Source organism: Pholcus phalangioides, unplaced genomic scaffold, assembly GCF_987345545.1.
Source record: "Pholcus phalangioides strain wild (caught in Gottingen) unplaced genomic scaffold, Ppha-v1.0 ptg000002l_1, whole genome shotgun sequence".
Taxonomy (NCBI): domain Eukaryota; kingdom Metazoa; phylum Arthropoda; class Arachnida; order Araneae; family Pholcidae; genus Pholcus; species Pholcus phalangioides.
Genome location: NW_028301595.1, coordinates 9538396 through 9561785, shown reverse-complemented (window position 1 = coordinate 9561785; position 23390 = coordinate 9538396). Strand labels below are relative to the sequence as shown.

The 23390-nt window shown below is 37.7% G+C and overlaps 1 protein-coding gene across 6 annotated transcripts in view; it reads left to right on the top strand.

The window, feature by feature from the left end:
- Stim (stromal interaction molecule) overlaps nt 1–23390 on the top strand; it is a 74323-nt gene that overhangs the window by 17928 nt on the left and 33005 nt on the right. For all 6 annotated transcript variants that reach the window (XM_089238204.1, XM_089238170.1, XM_089238180.1 and 3 more), the window contains exon 2: nt 14246–14361. In XM_089238204.1, coding sequence (XP_089094330.1) covers nt 14246–14361 — 116 coding nt within the window. The remainder of the gene's footprint in view (nt 1–14245; nt 14362–23390) is intronic.

Below are 23390 nucleotides of genomic sequence, written 5' to 3'. Positions count from 1 at the left end.
GTTAAGCCTTCAATTATTTACATCGGACCTTGTAATTTACACATTTTGTACTGTGCTTTTGGAAGTAGTCTTGAAAGACCGTCATTCTTATAAAACTTATATTTCCTCATAATATGTTGTGCATTGTCGACAGACTGGACTGTGGAAGACTCCAAAAAATAATGTAATTTATATTGTGAGGAGAGACAGAAAAGAAATATCTGTGGCTGTAGTACTCTGTAATTTTCGTCATTCATTCCGTCCGTCATTTCTGTAATTTTGTTTTGGCTCGAGTCAATCAGGATACTGAAATAGTGCTATAAAAAATTTTTAATTTTAAAATAAGAAAAAAATTTTTTAGGGATTTTTATTATTAAATATTATTATTAATAATATTTATTTTTGCTATGATTATATTGTTTGGGGGGGGGGGGGTACCCTCCTTCGTCCTATTTTTTCTAATTTTTCAGAGTGGAAACCCTGAAGATTCAATAACTTTCACTCTTCATTTAGTTGTAAAAATGTCCCACGACGTTCATTTTTCTTTCATGGAAGCCTTGGGTGGATGGATTGTTTCACAAATTTCCAGGAAAATAAACAGAAGTGAGTCAGTTAAATTTCCAGTCTTACCAAGAAACGGTGATTTTATCGGTAAGATACAAAGTAGACGGCCAAGGAGAACCACAGAAAGAGATGACCACGTTCGTTTTCGTCGCAAAAATTAAGTTTCCCGGCATGTTAACTGTAATATCTCAAAGTACACAATGAGACTAGTTCTCCTAGATAGCATTGTGTGTCGCAAAAAAATGCGTCTTCCCAGAACTTTTATGTTCACCACAAACAAACTCGATTATCATAGCTTTGTTCTCATATGCTTTGGAAGAATGAATATGTTACAAAATTTTCCCTGATAGCAAAAGTTTATCTTGTATGAGCCAAATGGCTGGAACTACATATTACTGGCATTATTTGGGACGTGAACATCGTAATACCTTCGGTACACAGAATAGAGGGGCATCTGTCGTGGTATCGCAAGGTTTTCCCTTCAATTAACGATGTTACTGCTTTCTAAGATACTTCGACGCATTGTGTAATTTGAGATATTACAGTCAGCATATGCCGAAAAACAAACGTGGCTATATCTTTCTGTTTTTTTTTTTGGCTGTACGGTTCGTATCTTTCCGATAAAATCAATATTTCTTGGTAAGACTTGGTGAAGAGCTGATACATTACTTCTATTAATTTCACTGGTAATTTCTGAAACAGTCCATCTATTCACTTCAAGTCGCCATACTTTCAAGAATTCCTTACAAGAAAAATGAAAGTTTTGTGGCATTTTTATAACTAGTATATAAATTGTGAAAGTTAGCGAGAATACTGCGCCGAAATACTGCCCATGTGAAATCCAATTTTATGAAAATTTATTAAGCTGCTTTAAAAAATCGCTATTTTATACATCTTTCCTCAATACTTTTGAGACAGAATTTTTAAAATTTTTCGTTATAACTTATTGTAAAGGTGTATGTTAATTTATTCTATAATCGTGTGTTGAAACTTTTTTAATGTTTCGTTCATATTTTATTCCAAAAAAACCACATTCTTTCTATAGTTTTGAGACGCACTATAGATAATATGATCCTAGGATAATTTCTCGAAGTTTGTGCGTGGAATATTTGCTCGATGTGAAATGCTTTGGTGCTTAAACTTTAACACTTCCCCTGCCACGAACGTTCCATTCCCTTATAAGTTCACGTGATTTAAAGTTTATAGATGTCAATATCCCATTCAGTCCTGAGCATTCATTTTTTCGAATTTTCAAGATATTTTTGTTACTCAAAAAATACATTAAAAAACATAAATGTCATCAAATTTTTTTTCTTCAAAATTTCAATTTTTTTGTTAAAAAAATAATTCACTTTCTTCTATTTTTTTCAGCCAAGATGATGCAGGGTATATTCATCTTCACATAGTTTTTTTTCCAGAATTTTCTTGCTAAATTCTATAGTGAGAAAAAGCAACCACCACATTTATGCATGCAGGGTCTGAAAGGGATAAAACTTACCCCCCCCCCACCACCACCACAGCGGGTGACGTCGGAGTCAGGGGTGCTGTGGGTACTCGAGTACCTACGGAAATTTGTAGAACGGTTCCGAGCACCCCCAAAAGTGATTCAGAAATTGAAATTTCCCACATGGAACAGAAGTGAAGCACCCACAGGTTCGTAGCACTTCCGACGCCCCTGCCCTTCCATAAGAATGTTAGGTTTGGAATGCTCGTGGCATGTCGATGGTTACTGCCAAATTATTACCTCCATTTCAATTTATCTAGCGGTTTTTTTTTGTTTTTTTTGTCATAAGTTCATTACTCTCTTATTATTATTATTATACTGCTGCTCGTGTCTTGGCTAATCAGATTTTCCCGTTTCTAGCTGCCATCAAAATAGCGCGCTCTCTTCTTTGTCGTGTAATGTTCGTGTTTAATGGAGAATACTCGGTTTCGTAAACGTCTCATCAGACATCTTTCTTCAAAAGCAAATTGCTGTACCATTCTTTATTCCATTTTACTACATAGTTGAAATTTCGTGACAAGACGTTTGGATTTTGTTTTCCCCGCTCATTTACTCTGGATGCCTCTATCATCAAACTGCATTAGCGGTCACGATACCAGGAATGTCCCGTAATGTCTTTTTTTTTTTATTATTATTCATCTCTTCGAGAGTATGATGTTTGTGAATGTTGAATGCATTTGAACATAAATGTAGCCATTAATTTTGTTTCTGATTTTTATTTAATATGTTTTTTTCTTTTAGTTAGAAAGTAGAAACTTTTTGTCGATTTAACTGAGATCAAAGCCTGTCTAAGCGCTAATTTTTGTGTATGTGAAACTACGATTAGGTGTCCCCCCTCCACTACAGAACTTGAGTGAAAATACAGCATTATCTTGCAGTTTTGCCTTTCAAAACTTTGTCTTTTGTAATTAAATACTCACGAAGTGTGTAGTACTTTGTCTGTTTTTTTTTCTGCTGTGATACGCAGTACCAGCACCCTGTTTTTGTAGTTAAAGTTTGCAAATCCCTGTTATCTTTCTTACTTTTTCTTATCTTCGTGTGGTTATCGGCATCCTTTTTTCCTGAGGGGGAGAGGCACCACCAGGGGTTTCTCCAGGTTAAATCCTCATGCGTGCGAGACATCCTTTTGGGACACCGCCGGTGTATGAACCGCTCCGACGAAACGACCTTGAAAAGTCTCAAATGTAATATTACGTCAAAAATTAGTTTTTTTCTGCAAATTATTTCACTATTATAAGGGTGGATGAAATGAAAACGGAACGGGAGCTACAAAAGGAAGTGACATAGTTTATTTCACATCGAATCTCCAAAGCTACATAAGCACTTGTTCCACCGTTTCAGCAAGCGGTGAATACCCTGCTCATTTGAGCTGAGATCGGAACCAGTTTCGAACATGTTAAATGACTTCGCTGTCCGAATAAAAACGGAGAGCTTTTAGTGCCTTTTTCAACGGACCGAAAATGTGAAAGTCACAGGGTAATAGTTCCACGCTATATGGTATGTGTTCCAACACTGTCCATCGGAACTTCGCCAACGTGTTCTGTGTAAGAGCCGCCGTATGTGGCCGCGCGTTGTCATGCAGAAACCCACAGTGTAAAACTGCAAAATGTGTAGAATGAACTACAGATTACATGTTTGTCGTGTTACGAGGTTCACACATCGAACATTCGTTAACTGATAAAAAGCTTGGAATGTTCTTCTTTATTGGGACCATTCAAGTATTACGTCCGCAGATTTTTAGCCATTTTTAAGCTCTCCCTCTTGTTAGCAAAAGTACGCAAAACTCTGACCCCCTCTTCCCCCTTGCCAGCCGATTTTCGTCAGCTCTGTTTCTCCCAATATTCTACCGCATATTGGGGGGCAGTGGTTGGGGCATGCGCCTCAGGCGGACACTTCTGTCTTCTGCCCCCAAGATGATCAAAAAATCAATTTTTCATACAAAAAAATATTTTCCAAAACAAATTAGAATATTGAAAAAAATATTTTTTCTGTTGTTATAGTAAATTTATGTTAAGTTCAATACTGTTTGAAGGCTAATAACTCAAAATTTCTCCTTAAGATATTTATTTTGCTCCACCCGCTGAGCCTTTTGTGTCCCCTCCAAAGGTAGATCCTGCGTACTCACCTGATTGGGATTTCCATTCGAATCCGACCACCACTGTCTGACACTTTGTAGTGAATTTTGCTATGAATGCACAGGGATAATTTTTCACATAACAAACTGAACAGTGAACACACTATATTTTTAACTTGTGTTTTAAGTTTTGAGCATTAATTAATAGGGTGCTTATAGATTGCCGTTGCTAGTTGGTGCGAATTACTGAGCATTGAGCTCCAGTCTTCAACATGGTTTCTCTAAATTACTGAGATGTTAATCAGTCAATGTCAAGATGGTTGCTAAAAAACAACCGTTAGAGTAATTTAGCGAGATTTCTTCGTATATAGCTATCGATGTAATTTGATGGAATCATTGCGGATGTGACTATGGCCTTGACTATAGCGCAAGTTTTGTCCCACCCTGCACGTGGTCAAGTTTTTCAGGGTAATAGTAAATAAATCCACACACAAAATACACAAATTGAAGATGTCATTAAGAATATTTCATATTTTCACAAAGGATGGTTGATGAAGTTATCACCATTCAAACTGCCCTCCCCCGTCATCAAAGGTCAGGAAATTCGAACCCCCGCCCCCCGATGCTGACGTAATACGTTAATGGATTCTATTTTCATGTATCATTGATTATATTGTGTGTAATAGTTTTTAAAATTGGGTCATTCATTTAGTATATGCTAACCCTGTATAAGGGACCATTCAAGTATTACGTAAGCAGATTTTTAGCCATTTTTGACCCCCCCCCCCCTTGTCAGCAAAATTTCGTCAGCAGCTTAGAATATTTCATATCTTCAAACAGGGTGGTTGATAACGTAAGCGACCTTCAAATCCCCCTCCCCCCTTGTCATCAAAAGCCAGCAAATCCGAAACACCCCTCCCCTTTCGATGCTGACGTAATACTTGAATGACCCTTAACGAGGGCTTATTGTATTATATGAAATTAAATAAATGAAACTTATAAAACTATAGATGAATTATATAAATTAAATAAAATGTATATTAGGGTCGTACCCATAGATTTTATGGGTGAAAATACTATGATTGTGTTTGTGGTGGCCATTGTAGGTGGCCTGAGTTTGAAGTTTATTCATTTGTTGATCATAAATCAGTATAAATTCAAATTTTCTTCTAAAGAAACTAGAAGGGACGCACAATTCGAATTCTAATGTGGTCATTTTCGAGAAAGAAAAGATGGGGGAAAATCATAAGATTCGCACTCATAAACAGTCCTGTGTATGATTGCCAAAGACGTGACCACGAATTGTGACTTCCTTTTGAAACGAACTTCCGGCTGGGCTAATTCAACTTTTTTCTGTTTATGGGTCATTTCCCTGTTCGATTGGACGTTGTCATCAAATTGATCATTTTTTTACACAAAGAAAAAAAAAACCCCAACAATCTTTGCTATAAGATAAGTAAAACCAAAGAAATCCCACGATTTTTGACAAATATGAAATAAAAACCAAGTTATGTGATGAAAATAAGATGCTTACGATCGTTTCGTAAAACGGTGGGTTTCGTTCTCAAAGGATGAAAAATTAACCCTTTAAGCCAGCGGTTCTCAAACTTTTGACACTCGGGGCTCCCTTGTCGAATCCCTGGTTCCCCTGCAGCTCCCCGAAATAGTTTTGTGGACAATTCCCCAAGAACCACTTCAAAGCATGAACAGGCACATAAATCAATATCTCCAGTTCATCTCGACGCCTCTGAAAAAGGTTGACGACGCTTCTAAGAGCCGCGACGCACACTTTGAGAAACACTGCTTTAAGCGGTACAGCATAAGCACAGTACCTCCTTCAAAATGCCATATCTTAATGGAGTAGGCTTTCTTTCGATTTTCAGCTGGTGCAAATTAAGGGGTGTAGGGAAAAGTGTTTTACACAAGAATCAATTTCTAAAAATATCTTCGTTGTCAATGCTAAAATACGAGGCTTTCGAGGAAGCGAGGTGCTGTTCAATGCCGCTTCAATGGTTAATTAAAAATGGTCTTGGATGGAAAGGACCATAATGCCAGCTATCACACGGCCAAAAAGAGATGGAAAAAGTCATAACGAGCGCTCGCTTAGTAGAGGATGATGTTTCCTTCATTAAGCAAATTCTCTGATTTGTTTATGAATTGTAAAATATTTCGGTGCAAGAAATCAATTCCACGGCGAAGGAATCTGTGTCGATTTCCCATATCGTCTAAATATGATGGCGATTTTACTTTTTGGATGGTCCTAACTATACAGAGCAATTGAATATACTATATGACTTTCTACCCCAGCAATGAGATGCAGTAGCAGATTTTACAAATTTCCGATTATTAACAGATCTGATGTGTTAAGAATCAGGAAGAATCCCTTAATCGTATTTCCAATGACCCTTTTTGTCTGACTTATGTATCCGTGGGAACATTCAAGCGGAATAAAATAATGCCCCCATATTGTTTGCCCTCTGGTACGAGATCTTTTGTTGGGGGGGGGGGGTCTCAAATCATAAGTCTGCACATTTTCAATTCTCTTTCGACGTTTCTGTCATACGTAGCAGACATTTATAGGTGACACCCCCCCCCCCCCACCCCAAAGATCTCGTACCAGTTTTTATCATATCACTTGGTTTTTATTTCATACTAGTCGAAAACCGTTGGATTTCACTTGTTTTTATCACTCGTGTTTAGTTTCTTAAATTTGAGAGTGTTAAGTGAAAAATGAATAAAACTATTTTTTTAATGAAAATATACTCTTTCCATTTTACCCATTTAGTATTCTTGTCTTATATTTTAACACGAAAATCTATTTACTCGGGCTTAATAAATAATGACTTTAATTTAATAAATTTTGATCAAAATTTTTAAATCGTGTCGATGTTTGTTACGAAAGCTAATCAGATGTTCTGACACAGCTCTATGCGTATAACGCAGAACAAATTTATCGATGTTGAAGATATTTTCTTCGGAATAATTTGCTAGAATTTTTCATCGATGACGGATTCCGCTCAGGATACCATTCCTTTTTCCCCTATCACCATTAGCAAGCCATCTCTGCGTACAAAGACATTGTGACAGAGTTTTTCGGCTAAAACTTTAGCTTTTTCGATGTGTTTGAACCGTGGAATTCGAAAATACATCAGCTTCGCTTGTTCTAACCTAGCGGTTTTCAACCTTTATTGCCTCGTGGAGCCAAAAAGTACATAATTTCTATGGCGAAGCCCCATAGATTTTTTCTCGAGCGACCATGGAGCCCCTGGGAAATACACACGGAGCACCGGTTAAGAGCCACTTCTCGAACCATTTCAAAAGAGCTTCTCAACTTCTGTATCCTTTAGCAAATAAATCTCTGCCGTCATATTGAAGTACAACCAATTTCTTTACTTCATTTATTGATAACGTAAATCCCAGTTTTGGCACTTGCGCTAGCTGAAATTCGACAGACAACAAAAAGTTTTGAATCTATTTTATCAAGTGAATACGGGTCGAACGGGTATTTGGCGCTCTTGGAAATCTCACGAACTCGAACCTGGGAAACGATGCAAGTCTAAGCGTGAATTCGCCGTCACTGATCGGGACCGAATTCATTGAGATTAAGAGGTTTCGCGGGTGCTTGAGCACCCATTGCACCCCTGTATTTGATCTCAATATTAATCGCTGTGTTTTGCTCAGAACGATGAATCAAACAGGGTTGGGCCATAATTTTTTCATAAATATTGAATTTTTAATAAATTTCGAACTATCAGTTTCAATCAGTCAAAATTACCATTAGTTGTGAAGGTATTTCTTTTAATAATTTTTTTCCTGTTTTTCATTAGATTTTGTTCGTTTTTTAAGGAAATATGTTTAGATATTCAGCATTCCCGTGAAAAAAGAAAAATACACGCTATGCTTTGACGTATATATTCCCACTAGCTACAACCTTGGAACCCCTAGCTGACTTATCGGCCATATTTGCCCAAAGTGTGAGGTTAGTAGTATCGCTACCGCCAATGGCTGTTCCCCGTGCCGTCTTTTTTAAACGATTACACGTCACTTTTTGAACATAAAACTGGTTTTACCGCTTTAAAATGGAGGGTGATGGGTCAGCACCTCCTAGAGATAGAAGGCCTCCGCACGCTGCTCGTGACGTCTTGCAAGTAGTCCATCCTCACTCAGAATATTCGGAGAAAAAAAATCCGTTGTATTACCTAGTATCGTTGTGCGGAAAAGAAACGATCGGGCACAGAGTTGGAGATTTCTATGCCCTACATCCAATCACCGTACGGTATTTGTGAGCCATCCCGGAAGATTCTACGCCAAAATATGAAAAAACAAAATAGGATGCTGTGGTTCAAAATGCGGCAAACTTGGTAGGTAGTCTTACCGGACTACTCTCATGACGTTCAAGATAAACTTAGCACCCCGTGCGGAGGCTTTCTTTCTATCTATAGGAGGTGCTGGATAGGTCAGCTCAGAAATTGCAATATGAACAAATGGCGAAAAATTGCAAAATGGGTAAATGGCGAGAAAGGTATTGAGGGATTTTAAATAATGTACTGTGTACTACGACGTAATTATAAACGATATAATATTTTATTCGAGTACTTCAATTGATCCTAGTTCAGAGTGAATGACAGAGTTGATTGGTGCTAGCTGAAATGAGATATACAAACTTTTTATTGCAAACATTTCTAAATATCGCGTGAAATGGGTTGAGCATACTGACTTCATTGAATCAGCCTCCACAGAGGATAATAGCATATGGAAAGCGTGGAAGCTTTGCAAACCTAAGAGTTTTAACATAATAAGTAAGTTGCAAAGCCCTAGTGGTATCATTGTTTCTGACAGTGAAATAGCCAATACACTTGCCACTTCCTTTGAAAGACAATTTACACCCAATCAGATTCAGTCATATGATACACAGGTTTCACTTAGGAGAGGAGTAGCACAATATATACATTATCATATACATAACCACACTCAGCACATTGAACCCACTGACATAACGGAGGTTATCGACGTCATTAACAAGCTCAACATAAAAAAAGCTGCGGGCTACGATGGTATTGGCAATCTAGCACTTAAGAACCTTCCGCACAACATGCTTCTTACTCTCTCTAATATTTTTAATGCAGCTATCAACCTTAATTATTTTCCAAGCCCTTGGAAACATTCAATCATTCGTGCAATTCACAAAAATGGCCTGGATCCCATGCTACCAGGCTCTTACAGACCCATTAGTTTACTTTCTAATGGAAGTAAGGTCTTTGAAAGAATTATTGCTCATAGGTTCGAAAATGTACTGACAACCAATAACATCATCCGTCCTGAGCAGCATGGATTCAGGCGGGAACACTCTTGTGTTACCCAATTAATCCGTGTCACCGACTTTATAACTGAATCAATCAACCATTATGAATATGTTGCTGCTGCCTTCTTCGATATAAGTAAGGCTTTTGATAAGTGTGACCACCCTACACTTCTTGCTAAAATGATAGACTCTGGTATTCCTGCTCACTTTGTTATTTTTTTCTACTATTATCTCACTGGAAGAACCTTCCAGGTGAAGAATGGCGATGTGTTATCCTCAAAAAAAAATATTAGAGCTTCGGTCCCGCAGGGAAGTGTCCTTGGGCCACAGTTGTTTCTTATTTACATCAACACCTTTCCAGCACCTGACGTTGGGATCCTGGCGTTGTTTGCTGATGATGCAGTTGTCCTGTGTAATGCAAGAACGGCCAGTAGGGCTGCAAACAACCTTCAGGAAACAGTGGATGAAATAACTGACTGGTGCGAAGAGAATGATATTGTTCTCAATCAAGACAAATGCAAATTTGTTTGGTTTGCCAAACGTACAAAAATTCCACCGCTTCGCCGTTTGTACATTGACGATCGACCAATGCGGCCTGTAAGGAGTGTTAAATATCTTGGCTGTATCTTTAACAGGACAATGACTTTCACACCACATGTCAAATATGCCTGTAATAAAGCTAATAAAATTTTGGGAGCATTAAACAAAATCACTTTCCCCCAGGCTAAATTATCTCTCAAAAACAAAATTTTGCTTTTTAAGTCGATTCTTAGACCCACATTACTTTATGCTTCCCCGGCGTGGGCTCCGGCGTTTATAACCAATATAAGAATCTTGCAAAGAATGCAGAACAAAATTTTAAGGAGATTTGTTAGAGCTCCTTATTTCATTCGTAATTACAACATTCACCAAGACCTGTCACTTCCAAAAATTTTTTCCTACATAAAACAACTCAATAAAAATCAATTTGAGCTAATGAGTAACTCTGAATTTCAACATATAAAAGATATTGTTGATTATGATGAAGCTCTTCCGCCTCGATCAAATGCACGGAGGAAAATTTATAGAAGACCCAAACAAATTTTCCATCTTCGTTGGGAAAATCTAAGGTACTAATTATCATCTGTATAAAGTGTATATATAAAGCCTCTTCTTTGAATTTTTGTGTATTTTGGCACCTATTTAATCTTTGGACCCTATATATTCATCTGGTCCTCATATTGTTAATCTTGGCACCTATATATTTTTTCATTTATTGGCACCTATATATTATATCATTTTTGTGGCACCTATTTATTCTCTTTGCAAACTTATTTATATCAAAACTATGAAAAATACAAAAAAAAAAAAAAAAAAAATCTTCACCCGAACGACAATGGGCTACTTTCGAAGTAGGAGTCTTTGAAAATGGCTCAGTCGAGCAGTTAATGTATGGACCTCTCGGAACTTGCATAGAATTTACATGATGATCCACCTATCATTTTTGTGCTATAACTGACTTTATTTTCAGCTCACTTCTGACACCTGATGACTTGTGGTGGCATTTTTTCGGAGAAAAATTACTGGGCTTAATTCATTTCAGCCATGACCAGAACCCTCGAAATTGACAAAAAATTTTTTTTCTTTCTTTTAAACCTACATGCACTCACTAACTGACATACACATTTTTCACCTCTTCATAGGCCTATCTTGGCCCGTCTTTATTCCCACTATCAGCCCTTTGGAGCTGGGAATGGGGGAAAAATTCTGATGCTGGTCTGGTCTGGTGGGTTGAGCATGCGTTTGAAAAGCGTGGGAATTTCACAAATTCGTTCGTTACAGCATATCATTTCGATTCTCCCCCCCCCCCCCTACTGGTAATCGGATGGCTCCTAGATTCTGTTCATTTTGTGTTTTTTTTTGTAGTTGTGGAATGATGCAAGTCGAAACATGGTTTTGACGTCACCGATCAGGTCAAATATGGGGCCCTTCGAAATTATTGCAAGTTTTCATTACTTCCGAAATTATGTCTTGCATAAATTATCATTTTCATTTATTCTTAAGCTTCTCTCATTATTCTCTCGTATCATTTTTATTTATAGAATAAATAATATTCGATTATTTATTTACTTATAATTTGTTAAATATAATTAATTTTTAACAAATTAAATGAAATTGATTTATTCATTAATTCTAGACTACGGAATAAACGGTAATTCAAATCTGACGAAAGAATCGCCACACACCATACCAGACCAACTCCGGCCATACCGCTATACTGGAATTTACTGGTATTAACGAGTTGGGTTGGAAATACAGGCGCTATACAGTCAAACCTCGTTAATAAGTCAGTTTTGGGAGACAAAAAATATGACCTCGTGAGCGGAGTGACTCGTTAAACGGAGTAAGCCATGTCTGCCTCTATTGATGCATTCATGCAGAAAAAAAACCAAATTTCAGTTATTCAAACGATGATTTCAGTCATGAAAATTGATTACTTGAGTTTTTCTTAATCAATTATTGTTTATTTGCTACGTTATTACGCATTTGAAAAACACAAAATATTATATTTTTAATATTTCAAAAATTCGCAAATTTTTCTGCATGTTTATGGAAACTAAAACATTGTCGTCTTGTGTGGCAGATCAATTCTTTTGGAAAATCATAAATGGAAATAAAATATGCTTTATGAGTTCAAACGAAAAATTGCGTATAATTTTGCGCACTGAAAAAAATACTGGCGGGATTTGTTCGTATGAAATTGTTTTTTGAAGAAGCGAGACTTTTCTCAAAAGAGGATAGAAATTAGATAGAAGTCTCTGTCTGCAGTGCCGTTTTTAACGCATGGGCCCAACCGGACACTCACAGAAATGAGAACCGATTGAAATTTTCAAGAATTCGCCAGGTAGGGCTTCAGGAAAAATCACTTGTGCCGGGGGCCCATGATGCTCTTAAGACGGCCGTGTCTTTCTGTTGTGCTTTCCAGTCCCGATGCAAATGTTCTTAATAGGCCGATTTTTCATGTTACGTGGAGTAACATGAAAAATGTAACGCTGCTTTATCCTTAACCCTTTATTGTTCAGTGTTGGAACACCCAGCTTGACTAGCTTCTCAAACCGTTAAATTCAATTATAAATTGATAAAAATAGGTTTACCATTTACTTTGAACTTTTCTTTTCAATCACCAAACAAAGGAATCCATGATCTTCAGCTGTGACGCGTTTATTTAAAGTCCTCGTATTTACGAGAAATTTTGTATATTTTTTTGTTATTAGAAAATTGTACCTGCGTACTCCTTTAGGCCTAAGTAGACAGCCTACAACTTTTTTTTGTTGAAATTCCAACTTTAAGGAGTAGTGCGCCGTAAAGGGTTAAAGGTGAACGAACTTTTTTTTTTTGAATTTGGAGAACATTATGAGATAGTAAGATGAACACACACAAGGTTACAGATGCTTGACAATCATCCTGCTAAGATTTGTTTAAAACGTCAAAAAGCCGACAAAAGTATTGGGCAGCTTTAACTAAACTCTTTTTTTTTTTTCGCTCTAAAAAGGCAAAAAGAAAAAAAAACTGCGAATTCCTGCCATTGACACTTTTTCAGCTAAAGCTGACCAAGAACTGCAACTCGCCAAGAGGAAAAAAAAAATTCCCGCTAAACCATTCTCAAATAAAAAGTAGTCCGGTGTTGAAGGAATCCGTCAACATGCCTACAGTGAAGGGGGGGGGGGGCGAGATGGAGGCTTCTGCTTGAATTGCTAGGTAAACCTTTGACGTGGTAAGAGGAAACGTTGAACTTATCGTGCATATTGTACGAAGAGTTTTGGATTTGAATAGTAATTTTCGTAAGAGTGCATTCACAAAAGTGACTCTTTAAGCGGAGTTGGGTGACATATTATCAGGAGTTTGATAACATTAGAACCCTATAGAGGGTAATTGGGATTCCCAAAAAGTGATCCGGTAAGCGGAATGACGCGTTACCCGGGTGACGCACTGACGAGGCTTGACTATATATCTATCGGTGGTCGCCTCAAGCTCGCTAGGGAAAATATCTTGTTCTATATTCTTCTCCAGGTTCGAACTTAGGACCTGGTGCCGAATTCACGGTGGTAGACGAGCATCTTATCAGCACGCCCAAGTAGCGTGGTGGTAAGATGCTTGTCTTCTTGCTGTGTTGAACTGGTTTTTAAGGCAAAGGAAAGCTTACGTTATTTCCGTTTCACGTTTTCTGACGGATTTGAAAATTCACTACCCGGCCTAAAGAAGTTTCACTTCATAAAGACTAGAATTATAGAAATTACGAGTATATGTATTCACTAAGATCATTTTAAACTGCATCACAACGAAATAAAAATATAGAAAAAATAATGTTGTACAAAATTGGATTAATTTAAGTACTGTCTAGTTCTTACAAAATTTATAATTTTTTTTTATAATTTAGTTATTTATAATATTCCGTTTATTTAATGTAACGTACTTTGCAAACGGTACCTTCGTGTATCAACGCACAGCTCTTGCTACACGCTGAGGTTATAGTTGGCGACAGTTTGTCGCAACGCAAAGCTTTTTGTGCGTTTTTTTACTTAACCGATTCTTTAAAATCAATACATGAAAGGCACCTTGAATAATGAAGGTTCTACTGTATGCTTTCAATAGAAATAGTTCAAAAATAAATGGAAATCGTTCTAAATGATTCTATTAAGACGAATTGAAATACATTGACGTGAATCAATTTGTTTTTTGAATGAACAAGCGTAAAAAACGACTGATTCTATCAACCGATGATTCTACAGAGGGGAATATACTGTAATAATTTTCGTTCTAATCGTTCTTTCTTTGTTTACAGGTGGTAAACCTTTGGATCCGTGCGGCGATAGGTCGAGTTATGAAGCCATCAGGACTCTCCACCGACAGCTCGATGACGATGCTAGTGGTGATATCGACGTCGCTGAGAGCGATGAGGTATATATATTTTTTATCTCTATGTACACACCGTGCAACCTCTCAATAAGGGACATGGAATGTGAACCAGACGTTTTATCCCTTGAATAGATGGTCTTTTTTAAAGAAGTAAATGAGTTTTTATTCAAAGGAACTCGGGTCAGGACATCCGACCTTTGAATAGAGGTGTCTTCTTTTTCGGAGTGTTCCTTAAACAGAGGTTTGATTGTGTATACAGTGTCTTTACCCCCTCGAATGCTCTGGTAGCTTATATGAAAAACAGCTATGAAGTCGCAATATTTGTATAAACTTGTAATTTAAATTTATGAAAACGTAAGTGGGATATTTTGAGAATAATTATGTAAAATAATAATAGATTATACTAATTTTTTCAAATTTATATTCAGTCAATTATAATAATCCAGGTCGAATTTGAATTTGTTGGGATTTAAAAACTGAAGTTCAGCGAAATCAGCGGTTTCCCGAAAATACATAGACCAGGGACTTTTGACTTTTTTTGATGTAATACAGTCGAACCCCATTCCCCCGCCCCCCTGTCAACAAAATTTCATCAGCTCTGCCCCTCTGAATCCTAACTCATATTTTCATAAAGGGCGGTTGATGACGTAAGCATTATCCAAAACCCCCCTTCCCCCTTGTCATCAAAAGTCAGCAAATCGGACCCCCCCATCGGTGATGACGTAATACTTGAACGGCACCTTATCACAAGATTCGAAGTGTTCAATTTCATCTTTGGAAAAATATTTACACAATGCTTTTCCAGCCATATAGCGATCGGTAGGTTTTCGTCGTCGGCCGCAATACTGTCTCTTCCTTGCTCCAATACATTCTTGGAAAGACCCGTGTGTCAAAAGCAGTTGCGAATTGTTGCATCTGTTACTTGCCTCCAAGATTCCTCCAACAAAACGATTGCTTCGAAAAGAAAGATATTATACTCGCTGTTCATTATACCTTTCCAAAATACGCATAACAAAATACTTCCTGTAGTGAGATTTGCGGCTGCGAATAACTGATCCATCCATCGGTTGCAGCACAGAAGTTGTATTGGGAGGCAAAAAAATAAGCTTGATGCACTTAAGGTATAACCTCTAGGTCTGCTTCACTATTGTTCCGATTTTTCAAAAGGTGGTATGAAAAGAGTGGAGTCTTGTAGTGGATCAGTGATTGATTCCTGGAAACGGCGGGGAGGATGAAAAAGTGGGATTTGACACGAAAGTCAAGGAATGTTGTCATTCGGGATTCTTATATGTGTAAACTTACCTTTGAAAAACTGGAAAGAAATCTGTGGAGGACATATTTCAATTCACTATAAGCGGACTTTCATTTTCTCAGTTCACTATAAGAGTTTAAAATAACATTAGTTAAATATGTGTTCAGTTAGGACCCACTGAAAAAGTTCACTGTAACCGAGAGCTCACTATATCTCAGGCTCTCTATATCGAGCTTCGACTGTATATAGTAATGTGTTAAACAATGAGTTAATTAATAGTAAGAAAAACAGCATAGATATGCCAAAAATATGGTGAAAATGACAGGTATATTGAAGAAGGAACTATATAAAGTTCCTTCTTCAGTAATGCATAAAAAATACAAAATAACCTCATATAGCGGAGGTTGCTCGCTTATCAGACAACGAAGTCGAAATCAAAGGTAATCTATTTCTAATGAGTTGACTGTTTTCTCATCCAAGCCCACGGACTCCCGAAATCTCTCCAAGAACCCTCAAGGTGTCCATTGGTTGAGAACGACTGCCATGGACTCTGCCAGAACAGTAATGAGATTTAGTCCTCCAAGCACGAGATGAGAATTGGCAACGTAACGTTAAATCGGACGATTCAATTTTTTTATTTCGTGTAAAGTGATTGCGGATTGAAAATCTCTCGTCAGCAACTAAACTATCAAGTTTGCCTTCTCTTCTAGGAAAAAAAATAAAAATAAAGTCGTCTTGCTTGACGTAGCCAAATCTCACCTCGTGCTTAAAGGACTAAATTTCACTCTTTTTGAATATACTGTATTTGGATTTAAACTCATTTCGTGCATAAAGTATTTTCCAAATGGGTCGTCAAGTCGTCTTTTTATATAATTAGCAGTGTTTCATATTGTATGTATGTGTGTGTGTTTTAGCAGGAAGTGTCCGTGATTTCCAAGCAGTCCCGAGTTGGAAAAAATACCCACTTTCACAACGATCATTCAAGCTTTCAAGTGGGGCCATTAGCAGCAGTAATACAATCTCGTTGATAATATTTCCATTGTACTCGGCCAGCAGAAGTAGCAAAGAGAATGAATTCTATTTATATATATAGCCTATATAATAAGGCTGGATTCTGAAAATTACCATTGTGAGACGCTTCATTGGCGGTTTTTTCTTTCCTTTTGTGATTTATTTAACGACATTACTGCCTTTACTTCAATCTCTTGATTACTTTTCGTGCGGCTCCGTAAAAGCTCTTATTCCCCCCCGTCTGGATCGATTCCATTGCCATTTTTTTTATTCCTACATGTATTTGATATTTTAGCAGCTATAAGCTTCAAGAACTGTTCTATTCAGATGGGGAATTTTTTTTTTACATGAATATTGAACCTAAAACCACACAAATCAAATAACTACACGATTATAATGTCATAAGATAAGGCGACGCATTTGTTTTAATAGTTAATTATTTTTTTTATCAAAGTAAACAGTTGATAAATGTTAATATCCCCAAAACAGAATGTTTAGTACTGTTCTGCAACGAGCCCTCGGCCAACTGGAAATGTTCTGCAGTAAAAATCCCCCATACATGTAATAGTGTTTTTTGCACTTTTTCTTAAAATTCTTCCAAATTGTTCTAAAGTAGCGGTAATTGTTCTGCGACGTACGTCGCAGATTTCGGCACATTCTGCTTTGGGGGTTAATATATATAATTATAATAGTATAATATTGCATTTCATAGTATTACTACGAAGAGGGTGAGAAGATCCTTAAAATAAGTATTTCTCTAAGGGAGAAGAGGAAACGTTTTTTTTTATATATATACTTCTCCCCATCTGATGTGATTCAGTTTACGCCAGTGGATTCAAAATCAAACACGGCCCCCTTGTGGTCTTGGGATATTTTAAGGGGACCACACACGGGTGAAAATCAGATGAAAGGGGAGCCATGGCAAGTGGTGAAGATGGTCACGGAGAGCCGAGAAGAAATAAAGATTTCTAGTAAAATATGGTGGGGAGGGGGGGGGGCGCATAGGCGGATATTGACTTGGAAGTCTGGGGGGGGGGCAAGGCCATTATTGCTGGGGAGGGGGCACGATGATGATGATTATGTCAATTCATCTATTCATATATATACATTAGATCAGTCGACTCCACGTTTGACTCTGGGGGGCAATGCCCCCCCCACGACCCCCCCCCCCCCCGTATCTCCCCCCATGGAGGGAAGAGTGTGACTATTTTCAGAATCCAGCAGAACTACCCAGATTAATATAATTATTCTGGGCAAAGTTTATCTACTCTTCCATATATTCTTATATTATCTGCGAGATGCAAGTCGAGCGCCTACAGTTAGCGCCTTGATTGTTATACATCTGTGACTTCTTGCCCTTCTCGTACTTTTCGGATGGACTTTGTGACGGATGCGATGGGGGAATGGGGTGTGTTTCTGCGCCTGATGGGGGGCTCTGGGACTCCGTAGGAGGTTTGACTGTTTTCTTACATGCTCCCTATACGTTAGAGGTTCCTGCTGGAATGTTAACGCGGGAGTGTGTGTGTGGTTTTCAAGCAGAGCTACCCATAGAAGCAGGGCCATCTTAATCTATGTTGTCATGCCGTGGGGCCTCGTGTCCATGGGATGCTTCATGATGAAATCTGGTAGGATGATTTTTGTGAGTGTAAGTGTGTAAATATGTGCATACTTTCAGCTAAGTATGTTACCCCCAGAACATGATTTCGCCCGGATACCCATGATGTTCACACGGCCATGTCCACAAGAAGAAAGCTCACTGAAAAATAGTCCAGGGTAGGCGTGGACCCAGATCGGGAGATACAATTTATTATGTAGGTCCATCGGATCGTCCATTTTACACAGATCTATTTTCCCCATATAGTTTTGGGAGGAATGATTCCCCCCTTCTGGATCCGTGTCTGACCAAAGGTTCGATCTTATTTATGAAAATAATTTTTATTTACTATAAATTTAGATTTGACTAAATTCAATTCAATAAAAAGAAAAGGTCTCCTTCCTGGAGGGGGAGGGTGTGGCCCGGATTAGACAGGGGCCCTGGGCTAAAAAAGTCGAGAAACACTGGTTTATGCTATGTTTTGCATTACTTGATTAAGCTGTCCTTGAGGGAAGGCCTATAAATTTGACCGTGAATTAATGGTTTGATGAGTGGTTATCCAGAACATGATTTTTTTTTGAAGGTTCAGTAAGGAAGTCATACTGTTTTATGTTCGATAGATTTCTCGAGCTGAAGCATGATCGAGTTTGTGACTGCTCAGAGTGAAATCTTATAGGATCCCTGTACTTATACAGGCTGTCCCAAGTTGTGTGATATCTCTGCAGTCGTTGACTTCGGAAACATACTTTCAATCACAGAAAACTTTTAAATGACGTGCAATTGCTTAAAATCACAAAATTTGTTTGAGGGGGAAGCATACATAAAAAGGAAATTAATAAATTAACTTTTTATGCGTTTCCCGTGTGCTAAAACTTCAAATTATTGAAATGTCAAAATTTTCATACGGCAGTTTTAAATGCAGTATTTATCGAGATGTTAAAATTCGGAGAAAAATGTCTTGATGATTCAGCTTGAAATTCTTTAAATTTAATTCGAGTTTTATTTATTAATTGTTCTTGGAATAATTTCCGAGATTGTCATTGAACATTGAAGGACCGGACACACCCCGCTTCCCATCTCAAGGAGATATCAAAGCGTTCCCGAAAGATAGGTGCATCCGGAATTTTATTAAATATGTATATATATCTATATAAATTTGTATAACAGAATAACAATTACAGGAGTATAAATCAACGGAATAATTATGATAAATCATGATCTAGGAATCGAAATCTAAATTGATATTATAGCGTCCTTGGGGCACGTCCGGACTCGATAATCAAATTCCGTTGGTGGCGGTCCGGCCGCGTTCGTTGGATGTCACTAGTCGTGTAGGCCGTACAACGACGAATCGATGTCATGTTTGCGTCACATGTCCTTGTCCGAGTCAGCCGATGTTCAGACACCCAGATGTTTTAGCTCATTCTAGGCACACATTCCTGTTCCATAAGCATCCTACGTCTTAATTCTCCTGGGCAATTAGGAGATTTTCATCATTCCCGAAGCTACATCGGCTGGCTAGCTGGATTACGGGTGGCATTGAGAGATTGTTAATTCCGAGATTGTCAAATTTTGTAGAGGCTCATGATTTAACCCATTGTTTCCCAATCTCGCCGGCCGTGTGTACTTTCGAGTCCGTGGGATCATTTTCATTTCCTGTCATTGCAATGAATGACACATTTTGTACTCTGAAATTTTAATTTATTTAATTTTTATAATATACGAATTACAAAAAGAAAAAGAAAAAAAACAATACATTTGTGTTTTATGGGAGAGTTATGTCGAAATTTTGTCATCTGGCGTTGCAGGAGGTCCGCGGAGCATTGATTTTTATAGAAGGTGTCCGTGGAGCATTTGCCTTCACTGTAGGGGGTCCGCGATATCAAAAAGGTTGGAAAACACTGATTTGGCTCATTATGAAACCAGCAGAAGCCCTAATGAATAAAGGCTGCAGAATGGAATCACTCCTCATCAAAGATGTCTAATCCTTTTGTGGGGGGGGGGGTAGCTCATTTGGATCTTCTGGGCCTTATTAGAAAAAATGTTTTTTTCGGACCACATTTGATGCGAATGATTGCTAATAAGGGCTCCTTTTGAAGCCGAATTTACCACCCTAAAGTCGGAGAAAACCGTTTCCTATTGGGTGGCGAAAAATACACTTGAATTCTCAACGAAACAGTATTTTATTTTTTTTATTTCTGACAGGCGCATTGCATTCACATCTTGAGAAAAATCTAGGAACAATATTTATTAATGCAGATTTGAAAGTGCCTGTTCTTCGCATTAATATCCGTTCTTCGTCGCGGGTAGGGCTGTATGTTTACATGCTTTATGTATAGCATCAACTCGGTTTTCCCGAAATCAATGTGAGCCGTTCTCTAAAACATTTATCATACGAGAGTTTCGTCTTTACAGCGTGTGGCGTTTTGGATTTCTTTTCCCGCTCTTGATAATTTCTCATAGCGTAGCTTTCCCTTCGAAGTTGGATTCTTATTTTGCTTTGTTCAGTTGCGTTCGCCCTATTTTTGCACAGTTGCCGACCGAGCTTGCTTATATGTGTGCGTGTGTCTTTCTCTGTTTCATGAGCTTGTCACTTGGAATCCTGGTCTGCGTGGCCCCTTGCCAGAGACTACTGTCTATTTCAGGTAGCTCTGGCATTCGAGCGTTTGAAAGATTTTGTCCCTTCAGGGTTTCTTCAAATGCTCCCTTATTTTTTTTCCCCTGCTTTTTTAAATTTTATGTTGTCTTCGTTGTATCTTATATTTTGATAAATTTTTTGTTGTTGCATTTTCTCATTTACGTTTCTGCGCCTTCTTCCGCTTCGTAGTCTGAGGCCGCGGCTAACGTTGCGGTTTGATATAGTGATGGCCGACTGAATGCTTTCTTCGTCGTGACTGTGTGTAAGGTTGAATTTCCGCGAATCCTTGTTTATTTAGTTTCCGGTCCTTTTCTTTTCTCGGTGCGAATGTCTCTCTCTGTAGCGGGGATGTTGGATCATGGTCACGGAATTATATTTTTCTTTTCCCTCATTGTTGCTGTGTCGGTTTTTCTTTTTCCAAGTACAAATATTCTTCACTGAAAGTAAGAGGGAAAATATGCGTTCTCCGATGTTTTTTGTTTCTGGTACGTCAGCTTGGAAGTTCATTCAAATTTTCTATCAGCTGACTGGAAAATGACAGAGTACGGGTTTCTGTAAATTTTTAAAGTGCAGTATCGGAAACGTGACTGGGCTGGACAGATCTATTGCCCGACATGCCCAGGTCATGTAAAAACTTGGACCCAGCATTTATTTAAAAAAAATTTAAACGTTTTCATTTTATATTTTTTCATCAACGATGCAAGTTTTTTTATACACGTGCTTGAAATTCCACAGAATTCATTAGGCAGTCATGATGAAACATGTAGTGCGTGTATGGTGTTTCTTTATGGCCCTGATTTTGTGAGGCTCTGTGTAGTTATGGACCTCAAATCCTGCGATTGGGCAGGTCACCCAAACCAAGATTTTCTACGGGTATATTTCTCTATAAGTAAATATATAAATGAAAAATAATGATATTTTTATCTATAGGCCCCCCGGGTTAAAACACTGTAAATTCCCTCTCCTATGCGGGAGTCGTGTGCAGCTGTGCTCCTGCCCCGTATCGTAAATCGGTTATATGATATGATATTATGTGCCCTTTTGGCGCATGGAGAAGTGTCCAGCTTTCATGATAAGTTACAATTTCCTCTCACCTAGTTGCAATGTTAAGTATGAAAACTTGTTGGGGTAGGTAATATCGTGTGGGGGAGGTTCCTCAGAAAAATCATTTTGTCCCGGGACGTATGCTTTTAAGACAGACCAACTTGGCGACTTTTCCATCGACAACAAAGCAGAATATTAAATTGAGTGGTTCGACTGATTTCAAACTTTTAATTGATGACCGCATTGCTTTTGTATTTTCGTATTTCTTTCAAAATTTCGATTTCTTATATGAAAATATAAATTCTTTAAATTTTTGAAATAAGTAAATCCACAGTAGTAATATTTAGTATTATTTTTCGGGCATGTGTAAAATATCTATTCGGGTTCGGGCATCTATTTTTAGTTAATTGTCAGATTAGGCATATAATTGTTCGAGATTCGTCAAGCCCTGAAACGTGAGCCTTTTTTAAACAAAACGAGCGACTTTGGCCTCATCATAAGGTCAACATTTCTTCAAATTTTGAACAATTGCATGGCTGAACCCATACCAAATAACTTTACAATCCGCGAAACCTAACCGCAAATTTGTCTAAGGATTCCATACCTTGATTTTGAGCACATCTATGTCATTTCAGTGCGATGGCCCAATTTTATATTAGAGTTTGGCCTCTCTTTAGGGTTCTTGTATCATTTTTTTTTCCTGATCTGAAGCAATAAGCAATCTGGTATAACAAGAGTGCCTACTCTAGTTATGTCTCGCGCATAACGGCACCCACATCCATTTATTTCAATTCAAACTTGTTGAGTAGCAACTACATTTTCTGCGCGCGTCGTCTATTTATCTCGTAGAATTCAAGAGGAGAATTTCCGTCAAATGATGTTAATCTGATCTATAAGTAACTGTCACGTATTACAAAACCGTTTAAAGGTCATTCATATATTGAAAGTTATTTCTAGGTTAAGGCCATTCCGATTTATGCGAGAGGATTTTCGCGCTTTGAAAATGAATGCATGTTTGTATTGCATCGAGGCCATAATTGACGATTATGTATCCAAGGGATTCGATAAAAAATTATTTAAAACGGTGAAGTTGGAGACATCAAAATCAGCATTCTATAATTATAAATAGTCGTTTAATTTTTTAGACTTATCGCTCTTGAAAAAATCACTAAACCTAATGCTGTTTCAGAAAAAGGTAAAAATGGAAAATTTTTGTTTTTTCCTGCTTTTGGCTGCAGGTTATCCCTTTAATTAAATTAATGAGTCTCGAAAGGGAAGAGATCAGTTGGAATGCCGCTAGACATTAAAGGGATGAAATTAATTATATTGCAAGTGATCTGGAAAGTCAAGGTAAATATAAAATATTTGACAGGGAAATATCAAATATTTTATAAAAGTTAGGAAAAAAACATTCTGTGAACGGGAGGAAAAACGAACTCGAAAAGCAAAAACTTGAAATTTTGGAAGGTTAAGATTTTGAATTATATTTATTTCTTCTGGAGTTTAGTCAGGAAAATCTTTGATTTTTGGTG